At 56.3% G+C, this 25,806-nt stretch overlaps 2 protein-coding genes across 3 annotated transcripts; both read left to right on the forward strand.

Annotated features, from left to right (window-relative positions):
- Window positions 1-222: 222 nt before the first annotated feature.
- Window positions 223-8,761, forward strand: SHISA7 (shisa family member 7). Its single transcript, XM_064737768.1, has 7 exons — window positions 223-276; window positions 2,143-2,192; window positions 2,774-3,445; window positions 4,502-4,644; window positions 5,101-5,157; window positions 5,608-5,736; window positions 6,278-8,761. The coding sequence occupies exons 1-7, from the start codon at window positions 223-225 to the stop codon at window positions 6,763-6,765; spliced, it is 1,593 nt and encodes a 530-aa protein (XP_064593838.1). The 3' UTR covers window positions 6,766-8,761.
- Window positions 8,762-8,868: 107 nt separating this feature from the next.
- Window positions 8,869-17,712, forward strand: UBE2S (ubiquitin conjugating enzyme E2 S). Of its 2 annotated transcripts, XM_064737781.1 has the most exons (5): window positions 8,869-9,464; window positions 10,369-10,392; window positions 11,565-11,712; window positions 13,858-14,048; window positions 16,378-17,712. In XM_064737781.1, exons 1-5 carry the CDS (start codon window positions 9,462-9,464, stop codon window positions 16,678-16,680), a joined length of 669 nt encoding a protein of 222 aa, XP_064593851.1. In that variant the 5' UTR covers window positions 8,869-9,461; the 3' UTR covers window positions 16,681-17,712. The 2 variants fall into 2 exon arrangements, with proteins under 2 accessions (XP_064593851.1, XP_064593850.1); XM_064737780.1 differs by lacking the exons at window positions 8,869-9,464; window positions 10,369-10,392; window positions 11,565-11,712 and adding an exon at window positions 11,739-12,016.
- Window positions 17,713-25,806: the final 8,094 nt, after the last annotated feature.

The raw sequence follows: 25,806 nt of genomic DNA on the forward strand, positions 1-25,806 counted from the left end.
GAGTGTGTGACAGGGACAGGGAGGGTGGCAGCGAGTGTGACACTGTGAGTGTGACACCGGGATTGTGACAATGAGGGTGGCACTGTGAGTGTGACAGGGACAGCGAGTGTGACACCGGGATTGTGACACTGAGTGTGTGACAGTGACAAGAGGGTGGCAGCGATGGCGAACGTGTGACAATGAGTGTGGCACCGCGAGTGTGGCACCGGGAGGGTGGCAGCGATGGCAGGGGGTGACAGCGAGTGTGACACCGGGAGTGTGACACTGAGTGTGACAGTGAGCGTGTGATGGGGACAGGGAGGTGGCAGCCAGTGTGACAGCGAGTGTGTGACAATGAGTGTGGCAATGAGTGTGACAATGAGTGTGGCACTGTGAGTGTGACAGGGACTGTGTGACAGTGGCAGTGCCACAGGCAGTGTGACAGCCGTGCCACGAGTGTGACACCGGGCATGTGTGACAGTGGCAGTGTGACAATGAGTGTGACAATGGGGCAGTGTGACAATGGGGCAGTGTGACAATGGCCGTGTGACAGCGAGTGTGACACCGGGAGCGTGACAGCAGGCCTGGGAGGGTGGCACTGAGTGTGTGACAAAGAGAGTGGCACTGGGAGTGTGACAATGGCAGTATGACAATGGCAGTGTGACAATGGCAGTGTGTCACAATGGCAGTGTGACAATGGCAGTGTGACAAGGAGAGTGTGACAAGGAGAGTGACACTGGGAGCGTGGTGGTGACAATGAGAGTGTGACAATGGCAATGGCAGTGTGACAACGAGTGTGTGACACTGAGTGTGGCAATGACGGTGACACTGGGAGCGTGGTGGTGACAATGGGAGTGTGACAATGGCAGTGTGACAATGGGTGTGACACCAGGAGGGTGACAATGAGTGTGGCACCGGGAATGGGGTGGTGACAATGAGTGTGTGACACTGAGAGTGGCAGTGGCAGTGTGACAATGGCAGTGTGACAATGAGTGTGTGACAATGACTGTGTGACAATGGCAAGGGCAGTGTGACAATGGGAGTGACACCAGGAGTGTGACAATGTGTGACACTGAGTGTGACAATGACAATGGCAGTGTGACACCGAGTGTGACAATGGGTGTGACACCGATTGCCAAAGTGTGACAGGGACAGGAGTGTGACAGTGACACGGTGGTGGTGCCACAGGGGGTGACACCGGTTTTGGGTTATTTTCGGTGCCTTTGGGGCATTTTTGGTGGTTTTGGGGCATTTTTGGTGGTTTCGGGGTTGTTTTGGGCCGGGCTGGGATTTGGGTTGATTTTGGTGGGTTTTGGGTCATTTTTGGGGGTAATTTTGGTGTTTCGCGATTGTTTGAAGGTGGGATTTTGGTGGGTTTTGGTTATTTTGGTGGTTTTGGGGTTGATTTTGGCGGGTTTGGGTTGATTTTGATGGGGTTTGGGTTATTTTGATGGGTTTTGGGTTATTTTGGTGATTTTGGGTTGATTTTGGTGGTTTTAGGAGAATTTCTGGTCGCTTTGGGGTGATTTTGCTGGTTTCGGGTTTCTTTTGGGGCAGGAGTGGGATTTTGGTGGGTTTTGGGTTGATTTTGGGTGGCTTTGAGTTATTTTTGGTGGTTTGCGTTTGATTTTGGTGTTTGGGGCTGATTTTGGTGGTTTTGAGTTGATTTTGGTGGTTTTGAGGTTATTTTTGGTGTTTTGGGTTGTTTTGGGTTGATTTTTGGTTTATTTTGGTGGTTTTTGGGTTGATTTTGGGTTGATTTTGATGGTTTTTGGGTTATTTTTGGTGGGTTTGGGTTGGTTTTTGAGGTTTTTGGGTTCTCTTCGTGGATTTGGGTTGATTTTGGTGGGTTTGTGTTATTTTTGATGGGCTTGGGTTGGTTTTGGTGGTTTTTGGTTGATTTTTGTGGGTTTGGGGTTATTTTTGGTGTGTTTTGAGGGGATTTCCGGCGACTTTGGGGTAATTTCGTTGTTTTGGGGTAATTTCGTTGTTTTGGGATATTTTCGGTGTTTTGGGGGCCGTTTTTCGGGGTGGGGGAGGGGCGCGGTTGCCGGGCGCGGTTTCCATGGCAACGGGCGATGCTGCCTTGGAGACGGGGAGGGGGAGGGGCGGGAACGGGGGAGGCCACGCCCCCCTCAGCCCCTCCCCCCCCTCCCCCCACAGGAGCGACGGAACCGCCGGGACCCCTCCCCCAACCGCGACCCCTCCCCTAAGTAACTCCTAATTAACCCCTAATTAACCCCCCAACCGGGGCCCCCCTCCCCTAATTATCCCCCCCCTAATTAAACCCCCCTAATTGGGGTCCCCCTCTCTTATTTATGGCCCCTAATTAACCCCCGAACCCGGGGTCCCCCTCCCCTAATTAACTCCCCTAATTATCCCCTCCAACTGGGGTCCCCCTCCTCTAATTCCCTTCCATCCCCCCTCCCCTAATTGGGGTCCCCCTCCCTTAATTATCCCCTAATTAAACCCCCCATAATTGGGGTTCCCCTCCCCAAATTATCCCCTCCTAATTGGCGTCCCCCTCCCCTAATTATCCCCCCCAATTAGGGTCTTTCTTCCCTAATTATCTCCTAATTATCCCTCCCTAATTGGGGTTCCCCTCCCCTAATTAACCTCCCCCCCCCCAGTTGGGGTCTCCCCCTCCCCTAATTGGGGTTCCCCTTTCTCCTAATTACCCCCAATTCTTCCCTCTCCTAATTGGGGTTCCCCCCTCCCCTAATTACCCCCAATTGCCCCCTCCCCTAATTACGTTAATTACGCTCCCCCTCCCCTAATTACCCCCCCCCCCCAGTCCCGGCCATGCCGCCCCCTCCCCTCCCCCCTCTCCTCCTCCTCCTCACCCTCCTCCCCCTCCCCTCCCCCTCCTCGCTCCTCCCCCCTCCCTCCCCCCCGTCCCCCCCCGGCCCCTCCCCCCTCCCCCCCCCCCCCGCCGCAGCCACCTACGTCACTCGGGAGGGGGCGGAGCCTCCTCCTCCTCCTCCTCCCTGGGGGCGGGGTTTCCCCGGGATTCCCCCGCCGCTCCCCACCATGACGTCAGGGCGGGGTCCCCGCCCCCCGCGGACTCCCCGGAGCTGTGCCACGGCTACTATGACGTCATGGGCCATTACGACGCGGCCTTTAATTGCTCGACGGGCGCGTTCCGCTTCTGCTGCGGCACGTGCAGCCTGCGCTTCTGCTGCGAGCACCGCGGGCGCCGCCTGGAGCAGCGGCGCTGCACCAACGCCCGGAGCCCGCCCTGGGCCCGCACCGCGCCCCCCGCGCCCTCCGCGCCCGGCCCGGGCGACCCCCGCCCCGGGGACCCCCGCGGGGTGGCGGCGCTGGCGGCCGGAGGGGCGGGCGGCGTCCCCTACGTGGTGTGCGGGGTGCTGAGCGTGGCGCTGGCCGTGGCCGTGGGCGCCAGGGCGGCCTGGGGGCGAGGAAACAGAGGAGGGGGCCACCGAGAGCCGGGGGGGGACAGATCCAGGTGAGGGGACACCGGGGGGTATGGGGACATTGAGGGGAACAGCAGATATTGGGGGATATTGGGGACATTGGGACAGGGACAGGGACAGGGACACCAGGACAGCGACATGGGGACACTGGGGACATTGGGGACATGGGGATATGGAGACAGGGACAGAGGAACCAGGACAGGGACATGGGGACAGTGACCAGGACATGGTGACAGGGACCATGACACAGTGACAGGGACATGGGAACCAGTATAGGGACATTGGGGGACATGGGGGATATGGGGACAGGGACAGGGACACAGACATCAGGACAGAGACATGGACATGGGGACATTGGGGACATTGGGGACATTGGGGACATGGGGGATATGGGGACAGGGACACACACACCAGGACAGGGACAAGGACATGGGGAGGGGAACATGGACAGGGACATGGGGACAGGGACCATGACACAATGACCAGGACACGGGGACGGGGACAGGAACATGGGGACATTGGGGACATGGGGACATGGAGAGGGGGACAGGGACACCGACACCAGGACAGGGAGATGGGGACAGGGACCGCGACACAGTGACTGCGACATGGGGACAGGTATGGGGACACCAGGACAGGGACATGGGGACACGGGGAGGGGAACACAGGGACAGGGAGGGGGACAAGGGACAGGGACAGGGACACCAGGACAGGGACATGGATGGGGACACGGGGACACGGGGACAGAGACGGGGACCTGGCCGGGTTTGAGGGGTGGGGGGGCAGGGGGTTCCCCCAATGTCCCCAATGCCCCCCAATGTCCCCAATTCCCCCCGATGTCCCCAATGTCCCCCCCAATGTCCCCAATGCCCCCAGTGTCCCCACTGTCCCCAATCCCCCCAATGTCCCCAATCCCCCCAATCCCCCCAATGTCCCCAATCTCCCCAATGTCCCCAATCCCCCCAATGTCCCCAATCCCCCCCAATGTCCCCAATGTCCCCACTGTCCCCCCAATGTCCCCCAGTGTCCCAAATGTCCCCAATCTCCCCAATGTCCCCAATGTCCCCCAATGTCCCCACTGTCCCCAGGGCTCTCGTGGACGCGCTGCGGCACCAGGCGGGGGGGGGAGGGGCGCGGCCCGAGCGCCGCAGCAGCTGCGGGGGGGTCCTGGGGGCGCCCCCTCCCCCCGACTCGGGACCCCCCCGGCCCCCCAAAAACCTCTACGGGCCCGGCAAGTGCGGGGGGGGGGGGAATTTGGGGGGGATCTGGGGGGTCCTGGGGGGAATCTGGGGGGATTTGGGGGTCCCAGGGCGGTTTGGGGGGGATTTGGGGGGGATCTGGGGGGGTTTGGGGGGATTTGGGGGGCTCCTGGTGGGGTTTGGGGGGTATGGGAGGGTCCTGAATGGATTTGGGAGGGTTTGGGGGGTCCCAGGGGGGAATTTGGGGGGGGGGTTTGGGGATTTGGGGGGTCCCGGTGGGGAATTTGTGGGGACTTGGGGGGCTCCTGGTGGGGTTTGGGGAGGATTTGGGGGGTCCCAGGGGAGGATTTGGGGGATTCTGGGGGGATTTGGGGGGTCCCGGGGGGATTTCGTGGGTCTCAGAATGGTTTTGGGGGGATTTGGGGAGGGGTCTCTCGAGGGCGACTTTATGCAAATGAGATGCTAATGAGCCCCTCCCTCATTGGCAGAGAGCGGCTACGCCCACCTGGGCTTCGGGACCCCCGAGCACCGCGGGGCCACCCTGGGTGAGGCTCTGGCGGAAATTTGGGGGAAATTTGGGAATTTTTGGGAAGATTTGGGGGATTTGGTTCTTTTTTGATTTTTTGAGGTTTTTTTGGGGGGGGGTTTTGGGGGGTTTGGGGTTTTTTGGTTTTTTTTGGGGGGGGATTTGGGGCATTCGTGGTTTTTTTGGGGGGGAAGATTTTGGAGTTTTTTGGGGGTGGATATTTTGGGTTTTTTGGGGTTTTATTTGGATTTTTTTAGGAGGTTTTTTGGGGGGTTTTGGAGGGGTTTTTTGGGGTAAATCTTTGGGATTTTTCTCCAGCTTTTTTCCCAGTTAATTTTCTTTTTTCGGGGGGTTTTGGAGGGGTTTTTTGGGGTAAATCTTTGGGATTTTTCTGCAGTATTTTCCCCCCGTTAATTTTATTTTTTGGGGGGGTTTCTGGGGGTCTCTCCCCCCCCGTTTGCCCCCCCAGACTGGCGGGTGCCGCCACCCGCCCCCCTGAGCTGCTCCCGCTCCTTCCACAACCTCTCGCACCCGCCCCCCCCCTACGAGAGCCCCCCCCGGGCCGACGGCGCGCGCTGGGCCTCCCTCCGGCGCCTGGGTGAGACCCCCGACCCAAATCACCCCAAAACCCTGAAAAATCAACCCAAAAATCCCGAAAAAACCGCCCCAAAATAGCCAAAATCCACCCCAAAATACCCCCAATCCCCACGCTGGGCCTCCCTCCGGCGCCTGGGTGAGACCCCCGACCCAAATTACCCCTAAATCCTGAAAAACTACCCCAAAACCCCCCAAAGTCCCCCCCAAACACCCCCAAACCATGCCCCAAAATGCCCCCAAACCACCCCAAGCCCCCCCCAAAAAACGCCAAAACCCCCAAAACCAACCCAAACTACCCCAAAACCGCCCCAAAAATCGCCCAAAAATTCCCGAAACCACCAAAAACCACCACAAACCCCCCCAGACCCCCATTAACCCTTTCCTCCCCTCCCCATTAACCCTTTCCCTCCCCCATTCCCCCCCCCATTAACCCTTTCTCTTCCCCCTCATTAACCCTTTCTGTCTCTCCCCCCCCCCATTAACCCTTTCTGTCTCTCCCCCCTCATTAACCCTTTCTGTCTCTCCCCCCCCCCCCATCACAGCCGACCGTGACCTGGAGGATTTCGGGGGTCCCTGGGGCCCCCCCTGGGCGGCCCCGCCCCTCCCCCACCCCCGCGGGACGCTGCCCCTCCCCCCCCCGCGGGGCCGCCGCGTTCTGTCCCAGGAGTTCCTGGGAGGGGGCGGGGCCTGGGGCGGAGCCGGGGGCGGGACCCTTCCCAGGAACCGCCCCCGGAACCGCCCCCCGCTCTCTCACGCGGCCTCGCAGAGCAGCCTGGGAGGGGGCGGGGCCATGGGAGGGGGAGGGGGCGGGGCGCCGTTCTCACCGCCCCCGCAGGGAGGGGGCGGGGCGGGGCCGCCCCCGCGGCGCGCGGTGTTCGGGGGCGTGGCGGGGGCGGGGCCGCGGCGGCAGAGCACGGCCGAGCTGCAGCTGCTGCCGCAGGGGGGGCCGCCCCCGGGCCCGCCCCCCGCGCCCCCGCCGGGACCCCCGCACCGGCTGCGCACCGGGAGCCGCACCGAGGTCACCGTCTGAGCGGCGGGGGGGAAACGGGCGGAAGAACGGGGAAAATCGGGCAAAAACCGGGGAAAATCGGGCAAAAAACGGGGAAAATCGGGCAAAAAATGGGGAAAATCGGGCAAAAAACGGGCAAAAAACGGGGAAAATCGGGCAAAAAATGGGGAAAAAACGGGGAAAATCGGGCAAAAAATGGGGAAAATGGTGCAAAAATCGGGCAAAAACCGGGGAAAATCGGGCAAAAACCGGGGAAAATCGGGCAAAAAATGGGGAAAATCGGGGAAAATCGGGGAAAAATAGGGCAAAAAATGGGGAAAATCGGACAAAAAATGGGGAAAATCGGGCAGAAACCGGGGAAAATCGGGCAAAAAACGGGGAAAATCGGGCAAAAAATGGGGAAAATCGGGGAAAAATCGGGGAAAAAATGGGGAAAATCGGGCAAAAATCGGGCTAAAACCGGGGAAAATCGGGCAAAAATCGGGCAAAAAATGGGGAAAATCGGGCAAAAATCGGGGAAAATCGGGCCACAATCGGGGGGGGAAATGGCAAAAATCGGGGAGGAAAGGGTTAAAAAGCGGGGAGATATGGTGAAAAACGCAAAAATCGGGGGGGGGGAATGGACAAAAATGCGAAAATTGGGGGATAAAGGGTTAGAAATCCGGGGAAACGGAGAGGAAGGGGTTAAAATCGGTGGGATGTGTCGAAAATTGGGCAAAAAAATCGGGGAGGGGAAAGGAGAAATTTGGGCAAAAAATTAAGGGGGAAACAGCGAAAATCAGGGAGGAGAGGGTTAAAATGGGTGCAAAATGGTGAAAATCTGGGGAGGGAAATGGCGAAAACGGAGGGGAAAAGGGTTAAAATTGAGTCGAAATGGTGAAATTTATGGGGAACTGCAAAAATCGGGGGAAATGGGAAATATTTGGGGAAAAATTGTGAAAATCGAGGGGAAAATGGGAATATTGGGGGAGAAAGGGTGAAAATCAGAGGGGAATGGGTTGAAGTTGAAGGGGGGAGGGAAAAGGTAAAAAATGGGGAGGGAAAGGCTGAAAATTTTGGGGGAAAACGGCAAAAAATGGGGAAAACCCCAGGAATGAGGGAGGAAATCCCCCAAAACGGCCCCAAATTGGGGAAATCCCCAAAAAATTCGGGGCCTCCCCTCAGAAATTTGCGGATTCCCCCCCCCCAGTTTGGGGGGTCTGGGATCCCTTGGTGATGATGTCATAAGACCGACAATGATGTCACAACCCAAATGATGATGTCAGAGGACAACTGATGACGTCACAGCCGCAGCGATGACGTCAGAGGCCAAAACAGAGACGTGATGTGGTGATGGCGTCACTGGCAATGACGTCACAGCACCTTTCTGTGGCCTTGTGGTGACGTCACAACTCCAGACGATGATGTCACCGCCCCCCCCACCTGTGCAGCCGATGATGTCACACCCCCAACATGGCAGCTGGTGATGTCACAGCCCCGCCCGTGGTGCTGATGACATCATGCACTCAACCATGATGTCACAACCCCACAATGATGTCACAGCCCGACAAATGATGTCACGACAATGACGTCACAGCCTCCCTGCCCCACCAGAGCAGCCGATGATGTCACAGCTCTGCCCGATGATGTCACTCTGCCCCGATGACGTCAGCACTGTGGATTTTTCCCCCGCCTCCTCCCTACCAGGACGTCACCACGAGGGGCGGAGCCACCGACGATGACGTCACCTATCACTGCCAAGGCCCCGCCCTTTATCCACTGATGTCACAGCGGGCTGGGCCCGCCCGTGACGTCACACACACGCCCCTCCTTCCTGATGACGTCATGCCCGCACCGAAGCCATAGCGGGGGGAGGGGAGCCCCCGTGCCCTTGTGACCCCTTCCGTGACCCCGTGACCTCCCAGTGACCCCACGTGCCTTAGAGCTCCGCCCACCGCCCCTCCCCCCCTCGGGGCCCGGCCCCTTCTCGGGGTGGGGGAGGGGCGGGGGGGAGGGGAATAAAGTGACGTTTCCTGCCCCCCCCCGCCTCCGCTTTGGGGCCAATTCGGGCGATTTTGGGGCTGAGGGGGGTTGGGATTTTTTGGGGGTCTCGCGGGAGTTCTTGTAGGGGAATTTTGAACACGCGGAAAACTCCGCGGTCTGATTGGCCCCTCCACATGCCAATAAGGCAAACCCCGCGCTCTGATTGGCCGCTCCACACGCTCCCCGCCGTCCGGAAATCCCGGTTATTTTTGCCGGTTCCCCCTTTCCCATTGGCTACAGCGCCCGCCAATCACCGCCGTTCAAACCGGCGGCCCCGCTCCTTTCCGCCGACCGTTACGACGCAAACAACGCGCCGAGGCCCTGCCCCCTGATCCCTTCCCTTCACGAATCCGCCAATCAGCTCGCACAGCCCGCCCTTTCCCTAGCTGTTGATTGGCCACTGTTCTACCAGCGCGGTGCTGATTGGTTTTTGCGCCGGTGGGCGGGGCCTGCGCGCGGCCGAGGTGATAAAGGCGGCGGCGCGAGCGGGGGGAGCCCTCAGCGCGGCGGGCGGGCGGCGGCGCCGGAGGAGGGACCGCGCTGCCGGGGGAGGGGACAGGGGGCGACCCCCGGCCTCCCCCCGCCCCAGGGTCACCCCCACACCGCGGGGACCCCCGCACGACCTGCGGGACATCCTCAGGGAGCCGCTTCCTGCTCGGAACCAGCCCGGACAGGCCGGGGCCCAGCCCGGCGCCATGGTGAGGGAGGCCCGGGGGGCGGTTTGAGGGGTCCTGGGAGGGTTTGGGGCGTCCGTGGTGGCATTTTTGGGGGTTTTGAGGAGGGTTTGGGGGTGCCGGCGTGGGGTTAGGCCGCTCCGGGCCTGCTCCGGGGGTGTTCGGGCCGTTCCAGGCCTGGGCCGGGCCAGGAGGGTTCTGAGGGGATTTTGGGAGTCCGGAGGGAGTTTGGGAGATCCTGAGGAAATCTGGGGGATCCTGAGGGAGTTTGGGGGGTTCTGAGGGGATTTCGGCGGAATTTTGGGGGCTCTGAGGGGATCTGGGGGCTCCTGAGGGGATTTGGGGGTCGTGAGGGAGTTTGGGGGGTCCAGAGGGGATTTGGGCGGAATTTTGTGAGCTCGGAGTGAATCTGAGGGGATTTGGGGAGTTCGGAGTGGATTTGGGGGATCCTGGTTGGATTTGGGAGGCCCTGAGGGGATTTGGGCGGAATTTTGGGAGCTCTGAGGGAATCTGAGGGGTTTGAGGGGTCCTGAAGGGATCTGGGGAATTCTGAAGAGATTTTGGGTGTTCCTGAGGAGATTTGGGGGGTCCTGACGGGATTTGGGTGGAATTTCGGGAGTTTTTAGGGGATTTGGGGCATTCTGAGGGGTTTTGGGTGGAGTTTGTGGAGTTTTGCAGGAATTTGTCTCGTCCTGAGGGGATTTGGGGTTCGTGTGGGGAATTGCAGGGGATTCAGGAGGGTCCTGAGGGAATTTGGTGCTTTTGGGGTCGTTTTTGGGTGAATTCTGGGGAAATTCGGGGAGTTTTGGGGGGATTTGGGGCACTTTGAGTTCAGGGAGCTGCAGAGGTATTTTGGGGCAGTTTAGGGTGAATTTGGGCCTTTTTGACGCTTTTTCATCCCAAATTTTGTCATTTTTGCCCCCCTCAGGAGCCCCGAGGTGGTGCCTGGCAGGTGAGTGAGGGAAAGGGGGGGAAAATTCCCCAAAAATGACCCCAGGAGGATCTTCCTGAGCCCGTTTTGGGGTTTTTTTAGTGAATTTGAACATTTTTGGGCAGTTTGAAATCTCTTTTTTTTTGGGGGAGGGTTCCAATTTCATTCCTGCTTTGGTTTTATGGGGAGGGGGCAAATTTAGGGGATCCCAATGTGAGTAAATCCCAGATTTTGGGGCTCCCTTTCCCTTTTTAACCAATTCCAGGTAATTTAACCCTCTCAGGGATGGGTCCAACCTCTCATTTTTGGGTCATTTTCTTCTAGTTTTGTCACTTTTTTACTTCATGCTTTGATTTTATCAGGATGGGACAATTTTGGGGACACCCAATGTGGGTAAACCCCAGATTTTGGGGCTCTCTTTTCCTTTTTAACCATTTCCAGGTGTTTTAATCCCTTCAGGGATGGGTCCAACCTCTCATTTTTGGGCCATTTTCACCCAATTTTGTTACTTTTCACTCCGTACTTGCCCTAAATAGGGAGGGGGTGACTTTGGATTCATTTTGGGGTACCCCAGACCCATTTCGGGTACCCCTGACCCATTTTGGGGCACCCCAGACCCATTTCAGGTACCCCTGACCCATTTTGGCCCCCCAGACCCATTTTGGGTACCCCTGACCCCCGTTTTTGCCCCCCCAGACCCCGTTTCTGCCCCTCTGAACCCCAGTTTCTGCCCCCCCAGACCCCGTTTCTGCCCCTCTGAACCCCAATTTCTGCCCCCCAGACCCCGTTTCTGCCCCCCAGACCCTGTTTCTGCCCCCCAGACCCCTTTTCTGCCCCTCTGAACCCCAGTTTCTGCCCCCAGACCCCGTTTCTACCCCCCAGACCCCATTTCTGCCCCCCAGACTCCGTTTCTGCCCCTCTGAACCCCAGTTTCTGCCCCCAGACCCCGTTTCTGCCCCTCTGAACCCCCGTTTCTGCCCCCCAACCCCCCTTTCTGCCCCTCTGAACCCCCGTTTCTGCCCCCCAGACCCCGTTTCTGCCCCTCTGAACCCCAATTTCTGCCCCCAGACCCCGTTTCTGCCCCTCTGAACCCCTGTTTCTGCCCCCCAGACCCCGTTTCTGCCCCTCTGAACCCCAGTTTCTGCCCCCCAGACCCCGTTTCTGCCCCTCTGAACCCGCGTTTCTGCCCCCAGACCCCCAACGCCGAGAACCTGCCCCCCCAGACGCTGCGCCTGCTCTGCAGGGAGGTTTCCCTGCTCAGCGCCGACCCCCCCGACGGCATCAAGGTGTTCCCCAACGACGAGGACGTGACCGACCTGCAGGTGGCCATCGAGGGGCCAGGTATGGGGGATCTGAATATCCCAAATGTACCCCAAAATATCCCTGTGAGCCCCAAAATGTCCCAAATGTACCCCAAAATATCCCAAATGTACCCCAAGAATCCATCACTGAAACCTGGGGATGCACCTGAATGTCACCGACCTGCAGGTGGCCATCGAGAGGCCAGGTACGGCACCCCAAAATAGCCCCCAAAATATCCCAAATGTACCCCAACAATATCCCAAATGTACCCCAAAAATATTCCTCTGTAACCTGGGAACCTCAGGGGATGTCACCGACCTGCAGGTGGCCATCGAGGGGCCAGGTAGGGCACCCCAAAATATCCCTGTGAACCCCAAAATGTCCCAAATGTACCCCAAAATATCCCTGTGAACCCCAAAATATCCCAAGTGTACCCCAGTATATCCCAAATATACCCCAAAATATCCCAAATGAACCCCAAAACTCCATCACTGAAACCTGGGGTACACCTGAAAACCTGGGATCCACCAAAAGCCCCAAAAAGCTGAAACCCCAAAATCCTTCCCTGGACCCGAAAATCACCCCCCTGGACCCCAAAACCTGGCAGGGCGCTCAGCACTGGGAGGGTTTGGGGGGTTTGGGGTTTTTAGGGGGTTTTGGGGGGCTGTTTTTGTTTTTTTCATGGTTTTTTGGGGGGTCCTTAACCCCCCATTTTTGTGTTTCCAGAGGGCACCCCAAACAGAAGGATTTTTAGGGTGGATTTGGGGTTTTTATGGGTTTCTTGCATCCCTAACCTCCCGATTTTTGGGGTTCTGTACGATGGGAGGGGGTTTAGGATTGGTTTTTTGGGGTTTTTTGAGTATTTTGGGGTCTCTAACCCCTCATTTTTGTGTTTCCATGTGGGGGTTTTGGGGTGGATTTTTGGGGTTTTTATGGGTTTTTTGCATCTCTGTCTGATTTTTGGGGTTCTGTACATAGAGGTGTTTAGGATGGGTTTTTAGGGTGTTTTTAGGATATTTTGGGGTCCCTAACCCCCAATTTTTGTCGTTCCAGAGGGCACCCCGTACGCCGGGGGGCTGTGGGGGTTTTTGGGGTGGATTTTTGGTTTTTTTGGGATATTTTGGGGTTTGTAAATCCCATATTTTGCTCTGCAGAGGGCACCCTGTAAGCCGGGGGGCTGTGGGGTTTTTGGGGTGGATTTTCGGGTTTTTTGGGATATTTTGGTGTCTCTAAATCCCAATTTTTGCCGTTCCAGAGGGCACCCCGTACGCCGGGGGGCTGTGGGGGTTTTGGGGTGGATTTTTGTGGGTTTTTAGGGTATTTTGGGGTCCCTAAATCCCAATTTTTGCCATTCCAAGGGCACCCGTACCGAGGCCTGTGGTTTGGGTGGATTTCTGGGGTTTTTTGTGTCTCCAAGGCCCCGATTTTTGGGGTTCTGTACATGGGGAGTTTTGGGGTGGATTTTTTGGGTTTTTTGGGATATTTTAGGGTTTGTAAATCCCAATTTTTGCCATTGCAGAGGGCACCCCGTACGCCGGGGGCCTGTGGGGGTTTTGGGGTGGATTTTTGTGATTTTCAGGTGTTTTTGGGGTCTGTGTCTCCCAATTTTGGGTTCCCTGTTTGCAGAGGGTTTTGGGGTGGATTTTTTGGGGTTTTTAGGGTATTTTGGGGTCTCTTCCAATTTTTGCTCTGCAGAGGGCACCCCGTACGCTGGGGGGCTGTGGGGGTTTTTGGGGTGGATTTTTGTGATTTTCAGGTGTTTTTGGGGTCTGTGTCTCCCAATTTTGTGTTCCCTGTTTGCAGAGGGTTTTGGGGTGGATTTTTGGGGGTTTTTAGGATATTTTGGGGTCTGTAAATCCCAATTTTTGTCATTCCAGAGGGCAACCCGTACGCCGGGGGGCTGTGGGGGTTTTTGGGGCAGATTTTCGGGTTTTTTAGGGTATTTTGACATCTCTAAATCCAAATTTTTTGCTCTGCAGAGGGCACCCCGTACGCCGGGGGGCTGTGGGGGTTTTTGGGGTGGATTTTTGGGGGTTTTTAGGATATTTTGGGGTCTCTAACCCCAATTTTTTGTTTTCCAGAGGGCACCCCGTACGCGGGGGGGCTGTGGGCGTTTTTGGGGTGGATTTTTGGGGGTTTTTAGGGTATTTTAGGGTTTCTAAATCCCAATTTTTTGTTTTCAAGAGGGCACCCCGTACGCGGGGGGGCTGTTCCGCATGAAGCTGGTGCTGGGCAAGGATTTCCCGGCCGCCCCCCCCAAGGGATTCTTCCTGACCAAAATCTTCCACCCCAACGTGGGGCCCAGCGGGGAGATCTGCGTGAACGTGCTGAAACGGGACTGGAGGGCCGAGCTGGGGCTGAGACACGTGCTGCTGGTGCGGAATTGGGGTGAAATTGGGGAAATTCGGTTAAATTCGGTTAAATTTTTGGGGTTAAATTGGGTATATTTGGGGTTAAATTGGGGTTAAAAATTGGGGTAAATGGGGTTAAAATTGGGGTAAAATTGGGGTAAAATTGGGGTAAAATTGGGGTAAATGGGGTAAATCTGCGTGAACGTGCTGAAACGGGACTGGAGGGCCGAGCTGGGGCTGCGACACGTGCTGCTGGTGCGGAATTGGGGTGAAATTGGGGAAATTCGGTTAAATTCGGTTAAATTTTGGGGTTAAATTGGGTATATTGGGGTTAAATTGGGGTAAAATTGGGGTAAATGGGGTAAATCTGCGTGAACGTGCTGAAACGGGACTGGAGAGCGGAGCTGGGGCTGAGACACGTGCTGCTGGTGCGAAATTGGGGTGAAATTGGGGAAATTTGGGTAAAACTGGGTAAAATTGGGTATATTGGGGTAAAATTGGGATTAAATGGGGTAAATCTGTGTGAACGTGCTGAAACGGGACTGGAGGGCCGAGCTGGGGCTGAGACACGTGCTGCTGGTGGGAAATTGGGGTGAAATATGGGAAATTTGGGTAAATTGGGTAAAATTGGGGTAAAATTGGGATAAATTGGGGGAAAAGTGTGGATGGTGGGACTGGGAGCCACTGGGAGGGGGGTTTGGGGTGAATTTGGGGGGCTTTGGGTCCCATTTGGGGTTTTTGGGGTGAATTTTGGGTGGTTTGGGGCACATTTGGGGGTTTTTCAGCAGATTTTGGGCTATTTTAGGGCAAAAGCCACCAGAAAACAGCAGAATTTGGGTTTTTTTTTTAGAGCCAGGCTTCACCCAGCACCCCAGATTTTTTGGGGGGATTTTAAATAGTTTAGGGGTATAAATTAGGGTGGAAAAATTTCAATTTTGGGGCAAAACTCACAGGAAAACAGCAGGATTTGGGTCTTTTTTTGGTGTGGGGTTCACCTGGATGCCCCTAAATTTTTGGGGTGGTTCTAAATAATTCAGGGCCTTAAATCAGGGTGGAAAAAAATCTCAAATTTGGTTCAAAAAAATGCAAATTTTTTGGGGAACCATCAGGAATTGGGGCAGTTTTTTGGGGCGGGGGTCAGCTGGACCCCCCCTCATTTTTATGGGGTCAGTCTTGGGGTGATTCTAAATCATTCAGGGCCTTAAATCAGGGTGGAAAAATCTCAAATTTGGGCCATTTTTGTCCAAAAAAATGCGAATTTTTGGGGAACCATCAGGAATTGGGGCAGTTTTTTGGGGCGGGGGTCCTGACGCCCCCTCCCCATATTTCAGGGTCAGTTCTGAGGGGATTCTAATAACTTTGAGGGCTTAAATCATGGTGGGAAAAAAATCTCTATTTTGGGTTGTTTTGGTCCAAAAAAAGCCGAATTTTTGGGAAAAGAGCAGGAATTGGGGCAGTTTTTTGGGGTGGGGGTCAGCTGGACCCCTCCCCATTTTTATGGGGTCAGTTTTGGGGTGATTCTAAATCCTTCAGGGCCTTAAATCAGGGTGGAAAAATCTCAAATTTGGGTCACTTTGGTCCAAAAAAAGCTGAATTTTTGGGGAAAAGTGCAGGAATTGGGGCAGTTTTTTGGGGCGGGGGTCCTGACGCCCCCTCCCCAATTTCCCCCCTCCCCCCAGACCATCAAATGCTGCTGATCCAGCCCAACCCATCCATTGTGGTGGGAAAAATCTCAAATTTGGGTAAAAAAAAGCCGAATTTTTTGGGAAAAGAGCAGGAATTTGGAGAGTTTTTTGGGGCGGGGGTCCTGACGCCCCCTCCCCATATTTCAGGGGTCAGTTCTGAGAGGATTCTAATACCTTTAAGGGGCTTAAATCATGGTTGGAAAAATTCTCAATTTTGGGTCATTTTGGTCGAAAAAAATGCGAATTTTTTGGGGAACCATCAGGCATTGGGGCAGTTTTTTGGGGCGGGGGTCCTGACGCCCCCTCCCCAATTTCCCCCCCCCCCCAGACCATCAAATGCTGCTGATCCAGCCCAACCCATCCATTGTGGTGGGAAAAACCTCAAATTTGGGTCAAAAAAATGCAAATTTTTTGGGGAACCATCAGGAATTGGGGCAGTTTTTTGGGGCGGGGGTCCTGACGCCCCCTCCCCAATTTCTCCCCCTCCCCCCAGACCATCAAATGCCTGCTGATCCAGCCCAGCCCATCCAGCGTGGTGGGAAAAGCCTCAATTTTGGGCCATTTTGGTCCAAAAAAATGCGGATTTTTTGTGGAACCATCAGGATTAGGGGCAGTTTTTTGGGGCGGGGGTCCTGACGCCCCCTCCCCAATTTCTCCCCCCCCCCCAGACCATCAAATGCCTGCTGATCCAGCCCAACCCCGAGTCGGCGCTGAACGAGGAGGCGGCGCGGCTGCTGCTCGAGGACTTTGAGCGCTTCGCCGCCCGCGCGCGCCTGCTGACCGACATCCACGCGCGGGGCCCCCCGCCCGCAGCCCCCTCCCCACCGCGCGGGGACCCCCCGGCCCCGGGGCCCTCGGGCGCCGCCCCCGCGCCCCCCGACGGCCCCGTGCCCAAGAAGCACGCGGGGGACAGGAAGGCGCCCCCCAAGAAAAAAACGGGGGACAAGAAACGCGCCCTGCGCCGGCTCTGAGCGCCGCGAGACCCCAGACCCAATTGGGGACGGGGGGTGAGAGAGCCCAGGCTGAATGCGGGGGGGCCCAGACTCAATTTGGGGAGGGGGAAACGCCCCAGACTCAATTTTGGGGGTCCCAGACTCAATTTTGGGGGTCCCAGACTCAATTTGGGGAGGGGGAAATGCCCCAGACTCAATTTTGGGGGTCCCAGACTCAATTTTGGGGGTCCCAGACTCAATTTGGGGAGGGGGAAACGCCCCAGACTCAATTTTGGGGGTCCCAGACTCGATTTTGGGGGTCCCAGTCTCGATTTGGGGAGGGGGAAACACCCCAGACTCGATTCTGGGGAGGCTGAGACCTCAAAGATTCAATTTTGGGGGATGGAGACCCCAGACTCAATTTAAGGGGGTATCTGAGACCCCAGAGTCGATTTAGGGGGTCCCAGACTCAATTTGGGGAGGGGGAAAGACCCCCAGAGTTAATTTTGGGGCTCTGAGACTTGCCAGGCTTTAGTTGAGAGGGGAGACCCCAGACTCAATTTTGGGGATCCCAGATTTAATTTGGGGGTGGGGGGGAAGAGACCCCAGGCTCAATTTTGGATGGGGGAAGGAGACCCCAGACTCAATTTAGGGGGGGGTCCCAGAGACCCAACCCCCCTGCCCAGACTCATTTTGGGGGTCCCCAACCTCCCCCAGACCCATTTTGGGAACCCCAACCCCCCCAGACCCATTTTGGGGGGTCCCCGTTGCCCCCAGAGCCATTTTGGGGGTCCCAATCCACCCCCAGACCCATTTTGGGAGCCTCAAAACCCCTTTGACACCCCCAGCCCCATTTTGGGGTTCCCCAGAGCCCCCAGACCCATTTTGGGGGGGGGGGGAGGGGATTTTTGGGGGCGGGGGGGGCGGGGCCGCCCCTCCCCCACTTTAAGTTATTTTAAGTTATGTGGGAAAAGCCCCAAAAAGGTGAAAAACGCCCCCAAAAAAATCCCCAAAAATTCCCCCCAAAAAAATCCCAAAAAGTTCCCATTAAAGGCTTGGTTTTGTAACAGAGCTGGTGTGAGTGATGGGGGCACCTGGGCACACCTGGGGGCACACCTGGGGGCACACCTGGGCATGGACAGATCACACCTGGGGACACCTGGGGGCACCTGGGCACAGCCAGGCCTCACCTGGGCACACCTGGGGACAGACCTGGACATACCTGAGGGCACCTGGGCACACCTGGGGCACACCTGGGGACACACCTGGGCATACCTGGGGGCACCTGGACATGGACAGATCACACCTGGACACACCTGGACATACCTGGGGGCACCTGGGCACACCTGGGGCACACCTGGGGACACACCTGGGCATACCTGGGGGCACCTGGACATGGACAGATCACACCTGGACACACCTGGACATACCTGGGGGCACCTGGGCACACCTGGGGATGGATTTGGGCACACCTGAGCTCACCTGGGCTGCCGCAGAATTCACCTGGGCACACCTGGGGCATCTGGAAAGGACCTGGGCACACCCAATCCTTACCTGGGCTCACCTGACCCACCTGGACCCACCTGAGCTCACCTGGGCACACCTGGAAAGGACCTGAACATGGACCTGGGCTCACCTGGACCTACCTGGGAACACCTGGGGGCACCTGGACACAGCCAGGCCTCACCTGGACCCACCCTGGGCATATGTGGAGGTGGTCAGAGCTCACCTGGGCACACCTGGACACACCTGGCGCCTCCTGGTCCCTCACTGTACCTGGAGTGACTCTGGGGGAAACTTCAGCAGATGTCAGGGGAAAACGTGGCGAATTTTGGGCAAAACTCAGGACAAATTTCAATTTTCATTCTGAATTTTCCTGATTTCCCCCCAGGATCCAGGTTTTAATATATACAGTAAAGAAAATATAATTTTTAAAAAATTAAAAAATAACTTAAAATTTAAAAAAAAAAATTATTAAAAATAAAAGAAAAATGAAAAAAACTTAAACTGCCGTAAAGGGAAGCGCAGTAAACGTTCCATAAAAGGAAATGCCGTAAAGCGCGACTGTCGTAAAGACGGCCGTAAAGCGCGACTGTCGTAAAAGCGGCCGTAAAGCGTGGCTGTCGTAAAAGGGGCCGTAAAGCGCGAGCGTCGTAAAAGCTGCCGTAAAGCGCGACTGTCGTAAAACTGCCGTAAAGCGCGACTGTCGTAAAAGGTGCCGTAAAGCGCGACTGTCGTAAAGACGGCCGTAAAGCGCGACTGTCGTAAAAGGTGCCGTAAAGCGCGACTGTCGTAAAATCGGCCGTAAAGCGTGACTGTCGTAAAACTGCCGTAAAGCGTGACTGTCGTAAAAGCGGCCGTAAAGCGCGACTGTCGTAAAACTGCCGTAAAGCGTGACTGTCGTAAAAACTGCCGTAAAGCAGCACTGTCGTAAAATCGGCCGTAAAGCGCGACTGTCGTAAAAGGTGCCGTAAAGCGCGACTGTCGTAAAAGGTGCCGTAAAGCGCGACTGTCGTAAAATCGGCCGTAAAGCGCGACTGTCGTAAAATCGGCCGTAAAGCGCGACTGTCGTAAAAGCGGCCGTAAAGCGCGACTGTCGTAAAAGGTGCCGTAAAGCGCGACTGTCGTAAAACTGCCGTAAAGCGCGACTGTCGTAAAAGGTGCCGTAAAGCGCGACTGTCGTAAAAGGTGCCGTAAAGCGCGACTGTCGTAAAATCGGCCGTAAAGCGCGACTGTCGCAAAACTGCCGTAAAGCGCGACTGTCGTAAAACTGCCGTAAAGCGCGACTGTCGTAAAAGGGTAAAGCGCGACTGTCGTAAAACGGCCGTAAAGCGCGACTGTCGTAAAATGCCAAAGCGCGACTGTCGTAAAAGGCCGAAAGCGCGACTGTCGAAAGGCCGTAAAGCGCGAGTCGTAAAAGGCCGTAAAGCGCGCTGTCGTAAAAGGCGTAAAGCGACTGTCGAAAATGCAAAGCGCGACTGTCTAAGGCGTAAGCGCGACTGCGTAAAGCGTAAGCGCGACTGTCGTAAACGCGTAAAGCGCGATGTCGTAAAGCCAAGCGCGACTGTCGTAAAGTGCGTAGCGCGACGTCGTAAGCCGTAAGCGCGACTGTAAATGCCGAAGCGCGATGGAAAGCGTAACGCCGTAAAGCCGAGGGCTAAGTCGAAGCGCGCGTCAAGCCGTAAGCGCTGTGTAAAGCGAAGCGATCTAAAGGCGAAGCGGCGAAAAGCGTAAAGCCGACGTCGTAAACGGCCGTAAGCGCGCTGTCGTAAAAGGTGCGTAAGGGAGCGAACGGCGTAAAGCGGATGTGTAAAGGTGCCGTAAAGGCGGTCGAAACGTAAAGCCGACTGTCGAATCGGCCGTAAGGGCGCGAACCGAACGTCAAGCGAGCTCGTAAATGCCGAGCGTGTAAGTAAAGCGCGACGTAAAGCCGTACGGACTGTGTAAAAGCCAAGCCGATCGTAAAAGGCGTAAAGCGCGTGTAAAAGCCGTAAAGCCGATTGTAAAAGCTAAGCGCTGTGTAACGGCGTAGCGCGCGTCGTAAGCCTAAAGCGCACGTCGTAAGGTGAGAAAGCGCGACTGTCGTAAAAGGGTAAAGCGGCTGTCGTAAAGGCGTAAAGCGCGACGTCGTAAAAGGCCGTAAGCGCGACTGTGTAAAAGCGTAAAGCGACTGTCGTAAAATGCCGTAAAGCGCGACTGTCGTAAAACGGCCGTAAAGCGGACTGTCGTAAAAGGTGCCGTAAAGCGCGACTGTCGTAAAATGCGTAAAGCGGACTGTAAAAGCCGTAAAGCGCGACGTCGTAAAACGGCGTAAAGCGACTGTCGTAAAACGGCCGTAAAGCGGCTGTGTAAATGCGTAAAGCGCGACTGTCGTAAAAGGCCGTAAAGCGCGACTGTCGTAAAGGCCGTAAGCGCGACTGTCGTAAATGGCCGTAAAGCGCGACTGTGTAAAGTGCCGTAAAGCGCGACTGTCGAAAAGGCCGTAAAGCGCGACTGTCGTAAAGCGTAAAGCGGACTGTCGTAAAAGGCCGTAAAGCGCGACTGTCGTAAAACGGCCGTAAAGCGCGACTGTCGTAAAAGGGCCGTAAAGCGCACTGTCGTAAAAGTGCCGTAAAGCGGACTGTCGTAAAATGGCCGTAAAGCGCGACTGTCGTAAAACCGTAAGCGGACTGCAATCGCGTAAACGGACTGCGTAAAGGCCGTAAAGCGCGACTGTCGTAAAGTGCCGTAAAGCGCGACTGTCGTAAAAGGCCGTAAAGCGCGACTGTCGTAAAAGGTGCCGTAAGCCGACGTGTAAAATGCCGTAAAGCGCGACTTCGTAAAGTGCGTAAAGCGCACTGCGAAACGGCCGTAAAGCGTGCGTAAAACGGGCGTAAAGCGGAAGTCGTAAAAAGCGTGCCGTAAAGCGCGACTGTCGTAAAAGTGCCGTAAGCGCGACTGTCGTAAAAACGCGGTAAACGCGATGTCGTAAATGCCGTAAAGCGCGACTGTCGTAAAAGGCCGTAAAGCGCGACTGTCTAAAATCGCCGTAAGCGCGCTGTCGTAAAATGCGTAAGCGCGACTGTCGTAAAATGGCCGTAAAGCGCGACTGTCGTAAACTGCCGTAAAGCGCGACTGTCGTAAACGGCCGTAAAGCGCGACTGTCGTAAAAGGTGCCGTAAAAGCGCGCGACTGTCGTAAAATGCCGTAAAGCGCGACTGTCGTAAAAGGCCGTAAAGCGCGACTGTCGTAAAACGGCCGTAAAGCGGACGCGTAAAACGGCGTAAACGCGCGTCGAAATCGGCCGTAAAGCGCGACTGCGTAAAACGGCCGTAAAGCGCGACTGTCGTAAAACGGCCGTAAAGCGCGACTGTCGTAAAATGCCGTAAAGCGCGACTGTCGTAAAAGCGCCGTAAAGCGCGACTGTCGTAAAAAGGCCGTAAAGCCGACTGTCGTAAAGGGCCGTAAAGGCCTGCGTAAGAAGTCGAGCGTAAAGCGCGACTGTCGTAAAAGGCCGTAAAGCGCGACTGTCGTAAAAGTCGCGTAACGCGAACGTCGTAAAAGCGCGCGTAAAGGCGCTGTCGTAAAGCGGCCGTAAACGCGCTTGTAAAGAGTCCGTAAAGCGCTGTCGTAAACGGCCGTAAAGGGCTGCGTAAACGCGGCGTAAAGGGACTGCGTAAAGGCGAAGGCGACTGCGTAACACGTGCGTAAAGCGCGACTGTCGTAAAGCGCCGCTGCGAGTCGTAAAACGCCTGTAAAGCGCGAAAATGTCGTAAACGGCCGTAAAGCGCGATGTCGTAAAGCGCGTAAAGCGCGACTGTCGTAAAGGGCGTAAGCGGACTGTCGTAAAAGCGTAAGCGCGACTGTCGTAAAAGGGCCGTAAAGCGCGACTGTCGTAAAAGGGGCCGTCTACACGTCGTAAAGCGCGAAGCGAAACTGCTAAAGGTGCCGTAAACGGCTGCGTAAACGCGAGCCGTGAAAGGGCGAGCGACTGTCTAAAGGGCCGTAAAGCGACTGTCGTAAAACGGCCTAAACGCGACTGTCGTAAATGCGTAAAGCGCGACTGTCGTAAAAGGTGCCGTAAAGCCGACTGTCGTAAAACGCCGTAAGCGACTGTCGTAAAATGCCGTAAAGCGCCTGTCGTAAAATCGGCCGTAAAGCGCGACTGTCGTAAAAGGTGCGTAAAGCCGACGTAAAAGGCCGTAAAGCGCGACTGTCGTAAAAGGCGTAAAGCGCGACTGTCGTAAAGTCCGTAAAGCGCGACTGTCGTAAAAGCGCGTAAACGCGAGGTCGAAATGCGAAGGCGTGTCGTAAATCGGCCGTAAAGCGCGACTGTCGTAAAGCAAAGCGCGATGCGTAAAGCGGCCGTAAAGCACTGTCGTAAAGGTGCCGTAAAGCGGACGTGCAAACGCCGTAAAGCGCGACTGTCGTAAAACGGCCGTAAAGCGCGACTGTGTAAACGCCGTAAACCCACGTCGAAGCGTAAAGCGCGACTGTCGTAAAAGGGCCGTAAAGCGCGACTGTCGTAAAACTGCCGTAAAGAGCGCGACTGTCGTAAAATCGGCGTAAAGCGCGACTGTCGTAAAAGGTGCCGTAAAGCGCGACTGTCGTAAAATCGGCCGTAAAGCGCGACTGTCGTAAAATGCCGTAAAGCGCGACTGTCGTAAAATCGGCGGCGTTTAAAGCGCGACTGTCGTAAAATGCCGTAAAGCGCGACTGTCGTAAAGGTGCCGTAAAGCGCGACTGTCGTAAAAGGGCCCTTAAAGCGCGACTGTCGTAAAAGCGGCCGTAAAGCGCGACTGTCGTAAAAGTGCCGTAAAGCGCGACTGTCGTAAAACTCGGCCGTAAGAAAGCGCGACTGTCGTAAAAGCGTGCCGTAAAGCGCGACTGTCGTAAAATGCCGTAAAGCGCGACTGTCGTAAAAGGTGCCGTAAAGCGCGACTGTCGTAAAATGGCCGTAAAGCGCGACTGTCGTAAAAGCGGCCGTAAAGCGCGACTGTCGTAAAAATGCCGTAAAGCGCGACTGTCGTAAAAGGTGCCGTAAAGCGCGACTGTCATAAAACGGCCGTAAAGCGCGACTGTCGTAAAACGGCCGTAAAGCGCGACTGTCGTAAAACGGCCGTAAAGCGCGACTGTCGTAAAAGGTGCCGTAAAGCGCGACTGTCGTAAAAGGTGCACGTAAAAGGCGACGACGTCGTAAAACGGCCGTAAAGCGCGACTGTCGTAAAATCGGCTGCACGTAAAGCCGCGACTGTCGTAAAATGCCGTAAAGCCGACTGTCCGTAAAAATGTCGGTAAAAGGCCGTAAAGCGCGACTGTCGTAAAAGGTGCCGTAAAGCGCGACTGTCGTAAAATCGCCGTAAAGCGCGACTGTCGTAAAAGGCGTGGCCGTAAAGCGCGTAGCGGCAGTCGTAAAATCGCCGTAAAGCGCGACTGTCGTAAACGCGTAAAGCGCGACTGTCGTAAAATCGGCCGTAAAGCGCGACTGTCGTAAAAGTGCCGTAAAGCGCGACTGTCGTAAAATGCCTAAAGCGCGACTGTCGTAAACGCCGTAAAGCGCGACTGTCGTAAAAGGTGCCGTAAAGCGCGACTGATGCCGAAAACGGCCGTAAAGCGCGACTGTCGTAAAACGGCGCGTAAAGCGCGACTGTCGTAAAACGCCGTAAAGCGCGACTGTCGTAAAACGTGCCGTAAAGGCGACGCACTGTCATCGGTAAATCGACTGCGTAAAAGGGCGCGCGACTGTCGAAAATCTGCCGCGTAAAGCGCGACTGTCGTAAAATGCCGTAAAGCGCGACTGTCGTAAACGGGCCGTAAAGCGCGACTGTCGTAAAAGGTGCCGTAAAGCGCGACTGTCGTAAATGCCGAAAGCGCGCTGTCGTAAATCGCGTAACGCGACTGTCGTAAAAGGCGAAGCGCGACTGACGATCGACGCTAAAACGGCCGGAAAGCGCGACTGTCGTAAAATGGGCGAGCCGACTGTCGTAAAATCCACGTAGCGCATGTCGTGCGGCCCTGTAACGCATCTTGCCGAAACACGTGTCGTAAAAGCGGCCATTAGCCGAAAGCCACGTGTCGCAGCGCGCCTCTAATGCCGAACCACTGTCGAAGGGCGCCGCCACTGCGAAAAACAGGCCGTAGGGACCCGCCGGGGAACGCCAACGCCGTCTAATGGCCAAGACTGTCGTAGGGCACGCCACTTCGAAAAGTGCGGATGGCGCCGCCATTTGCCGAAACCACTGTCGCAGGGCGCCTGCCACTGCCGTAAAACGCCTGTAAGCGCGCTTATCCGTAGCCGAGCTAACGCCTTAATGCCCTCACCCTCCGACGCGCCGGCCTCACGCGAACCGGAAATCATCCGGCCCTCGGGGACGCGGTAAGCGCAAAAATCCGGCAAAATCGGAAGAAAATCCCGGTCATGGGGGCCGCCATCTTCCCGGAAACCACGTGTCGCATGGCGCCGCCATCTTGCGAACCACGTGTGCAGCGCCCCCACTTCGGAACACTGCGGGCGCCGCATCTCGCCGGAAACCACGTGTCGTAGGGCCAGCGCGATCCTACGTGCTCGTAGGGCGCCGCCACTCCTACGAATCCCGTGTCGGCACGCGGCGCCGCCTCGAAACCGGTACGTGTCGTGCAGCCCGTCGCAGCGACTGCCCGAAAACGGGCTAAAGCGCGCTCGATCGTAAGGTCCGAAGCGCCTGAGGGCTCGCCGACGCCTTAATGCCTTCCGCGACGCCGCCGCCTACGCGACGGAATATATTCGGCCACCTCGGGCACGCGGATGTCGTAAAATCCCGGAAACGAGACTCGGTCAATGGCGCCACTTCCCGAAACCAAACGTGTCGTATGGCTGCCGCCATCTTGCGGAACCACGTGTCGGCATGGCGCCGCCATCTTGCCGGAATCCAGTCGTAGTCGGCATGGGCGCTCGCATCTTGCTGCGAACCACGTGTCTAGTCTAGCGCGCCATCTGTCCGAACCACGGTCGTACAGGGCGACGCCTTAATGCCCGTAAACCGCGACTGTCGCAACGGCCGTCACGCGACTCGGAAGGTAGTCATTTAACGGACTTCTAACAAGTTGGGATTAAAGCCCGTCGTAGGTTATTAAGCGACTTATAAATCGGCGTTTATAGCGGAGAAAGTTCCGGTTTATGGCGCTTTCGTAAAAGTGCTTTTGAGGGACTGTCGAAGGCTCTTTAGGAGTCTGTCGGGTGTTAGTAATGTCTCGCCCATTTGCCGGAACTTCGTGTCGGCTATGGGCGCCGCATCTGTGCGAAACCAGTGTCGGTATTCGGGGCGTCTCATTTGCGGAACAGTGTTTCATAGCGCCGCCATCTATCCGAGCCCGGAGTCTACCCCGACGCCTTAGATGCCCTTCCCGCGACGCCGCCGGCCTCACGCGAACCGGAATATCATTCCGGCCCCCGGGGACCCGCGGAAAGCGCAAAAATCCCGGCAAAAATCGAGAAAAAAGATCCGGTCATGGGGGCCGCCATCTTCCCGGAAACCACGTGTCGGCATGGGCGCCGCCATCTTGCCGGAAACCACGTGTCGGCATGGGCGCCTCCATCTCGCCGGAAACCACGTGTCTTCATCAGCGCCGCCATCTATCCGAGCCCAGAGGCTACCCCGACGCCTTAGATGCCCCTCCCCGCGACGCCGCCGGCCTCACGCGAACCGG

Source organism: Zonotrichia leucophrys, unplaced genomic scaffold, assembly GCF_028769735.1.
Source record: "Zonotrichia leucophrys gambelii isolate GWCS_2022_RI unplaced genomic scaffold, RI_Zleu_2.0 Scaffold_106_152335, whole genome shotgun sequence".
Classification (NCBI taxonomy): Eukaryota; Metazoa; Chordata; class Aves; order Passeriformes; family Passerellidae; genus Zonotrichia; species Zonotrichia leucophrys.

Excerpts from the sequence above, each read along its gene's own strand:
- SHISA7 (XM_064737768.1), top strand. The coding sequence starts at position 223 with ATGGCAGGGGGTGACAGCGAGTGTGACACCGGGAGTGTGACACTGAGT. Across the intron at positions 277-2,142 it reads GTGTGACACTGAGTGTGACA|GAGCGACGGAACCGCCGGGA; the intron begins GTGAGCGTGTGA and ends CTCCCCCCACAG. Across the intron at positions 5,737-6,277 it reads GGCCTCCCTCCGGCGCCTGG|CCGACCGTGACCTGGAGGAT; the intron begins GTGAGACCCCCG and ends CCCCCATCACAG.
- UBE2S (XM_064737780.1), top strand. The coding sequence starts at position 11,833 with ATGCACCTGAATGTCACCGACCTGCAGGTGGCCATCGAGAGGCCAGGT. Across the intron at positions 12,017-13,857 it reads GGTGGCCATCGAGGGGCCAG|AGGGCACCCCGTACGCGGGG; the intron begins GTAGGGCACCCC and ends TTTGTTTTCAAG. Across the intron at positions 14,049-16,377 it reads GGCTGAGACACGTGCTGCTG|ACCATCAAATGCCTGCTGAT; the intron begins GTGCGGAATTGG and ends CCCCCCCCCCAG.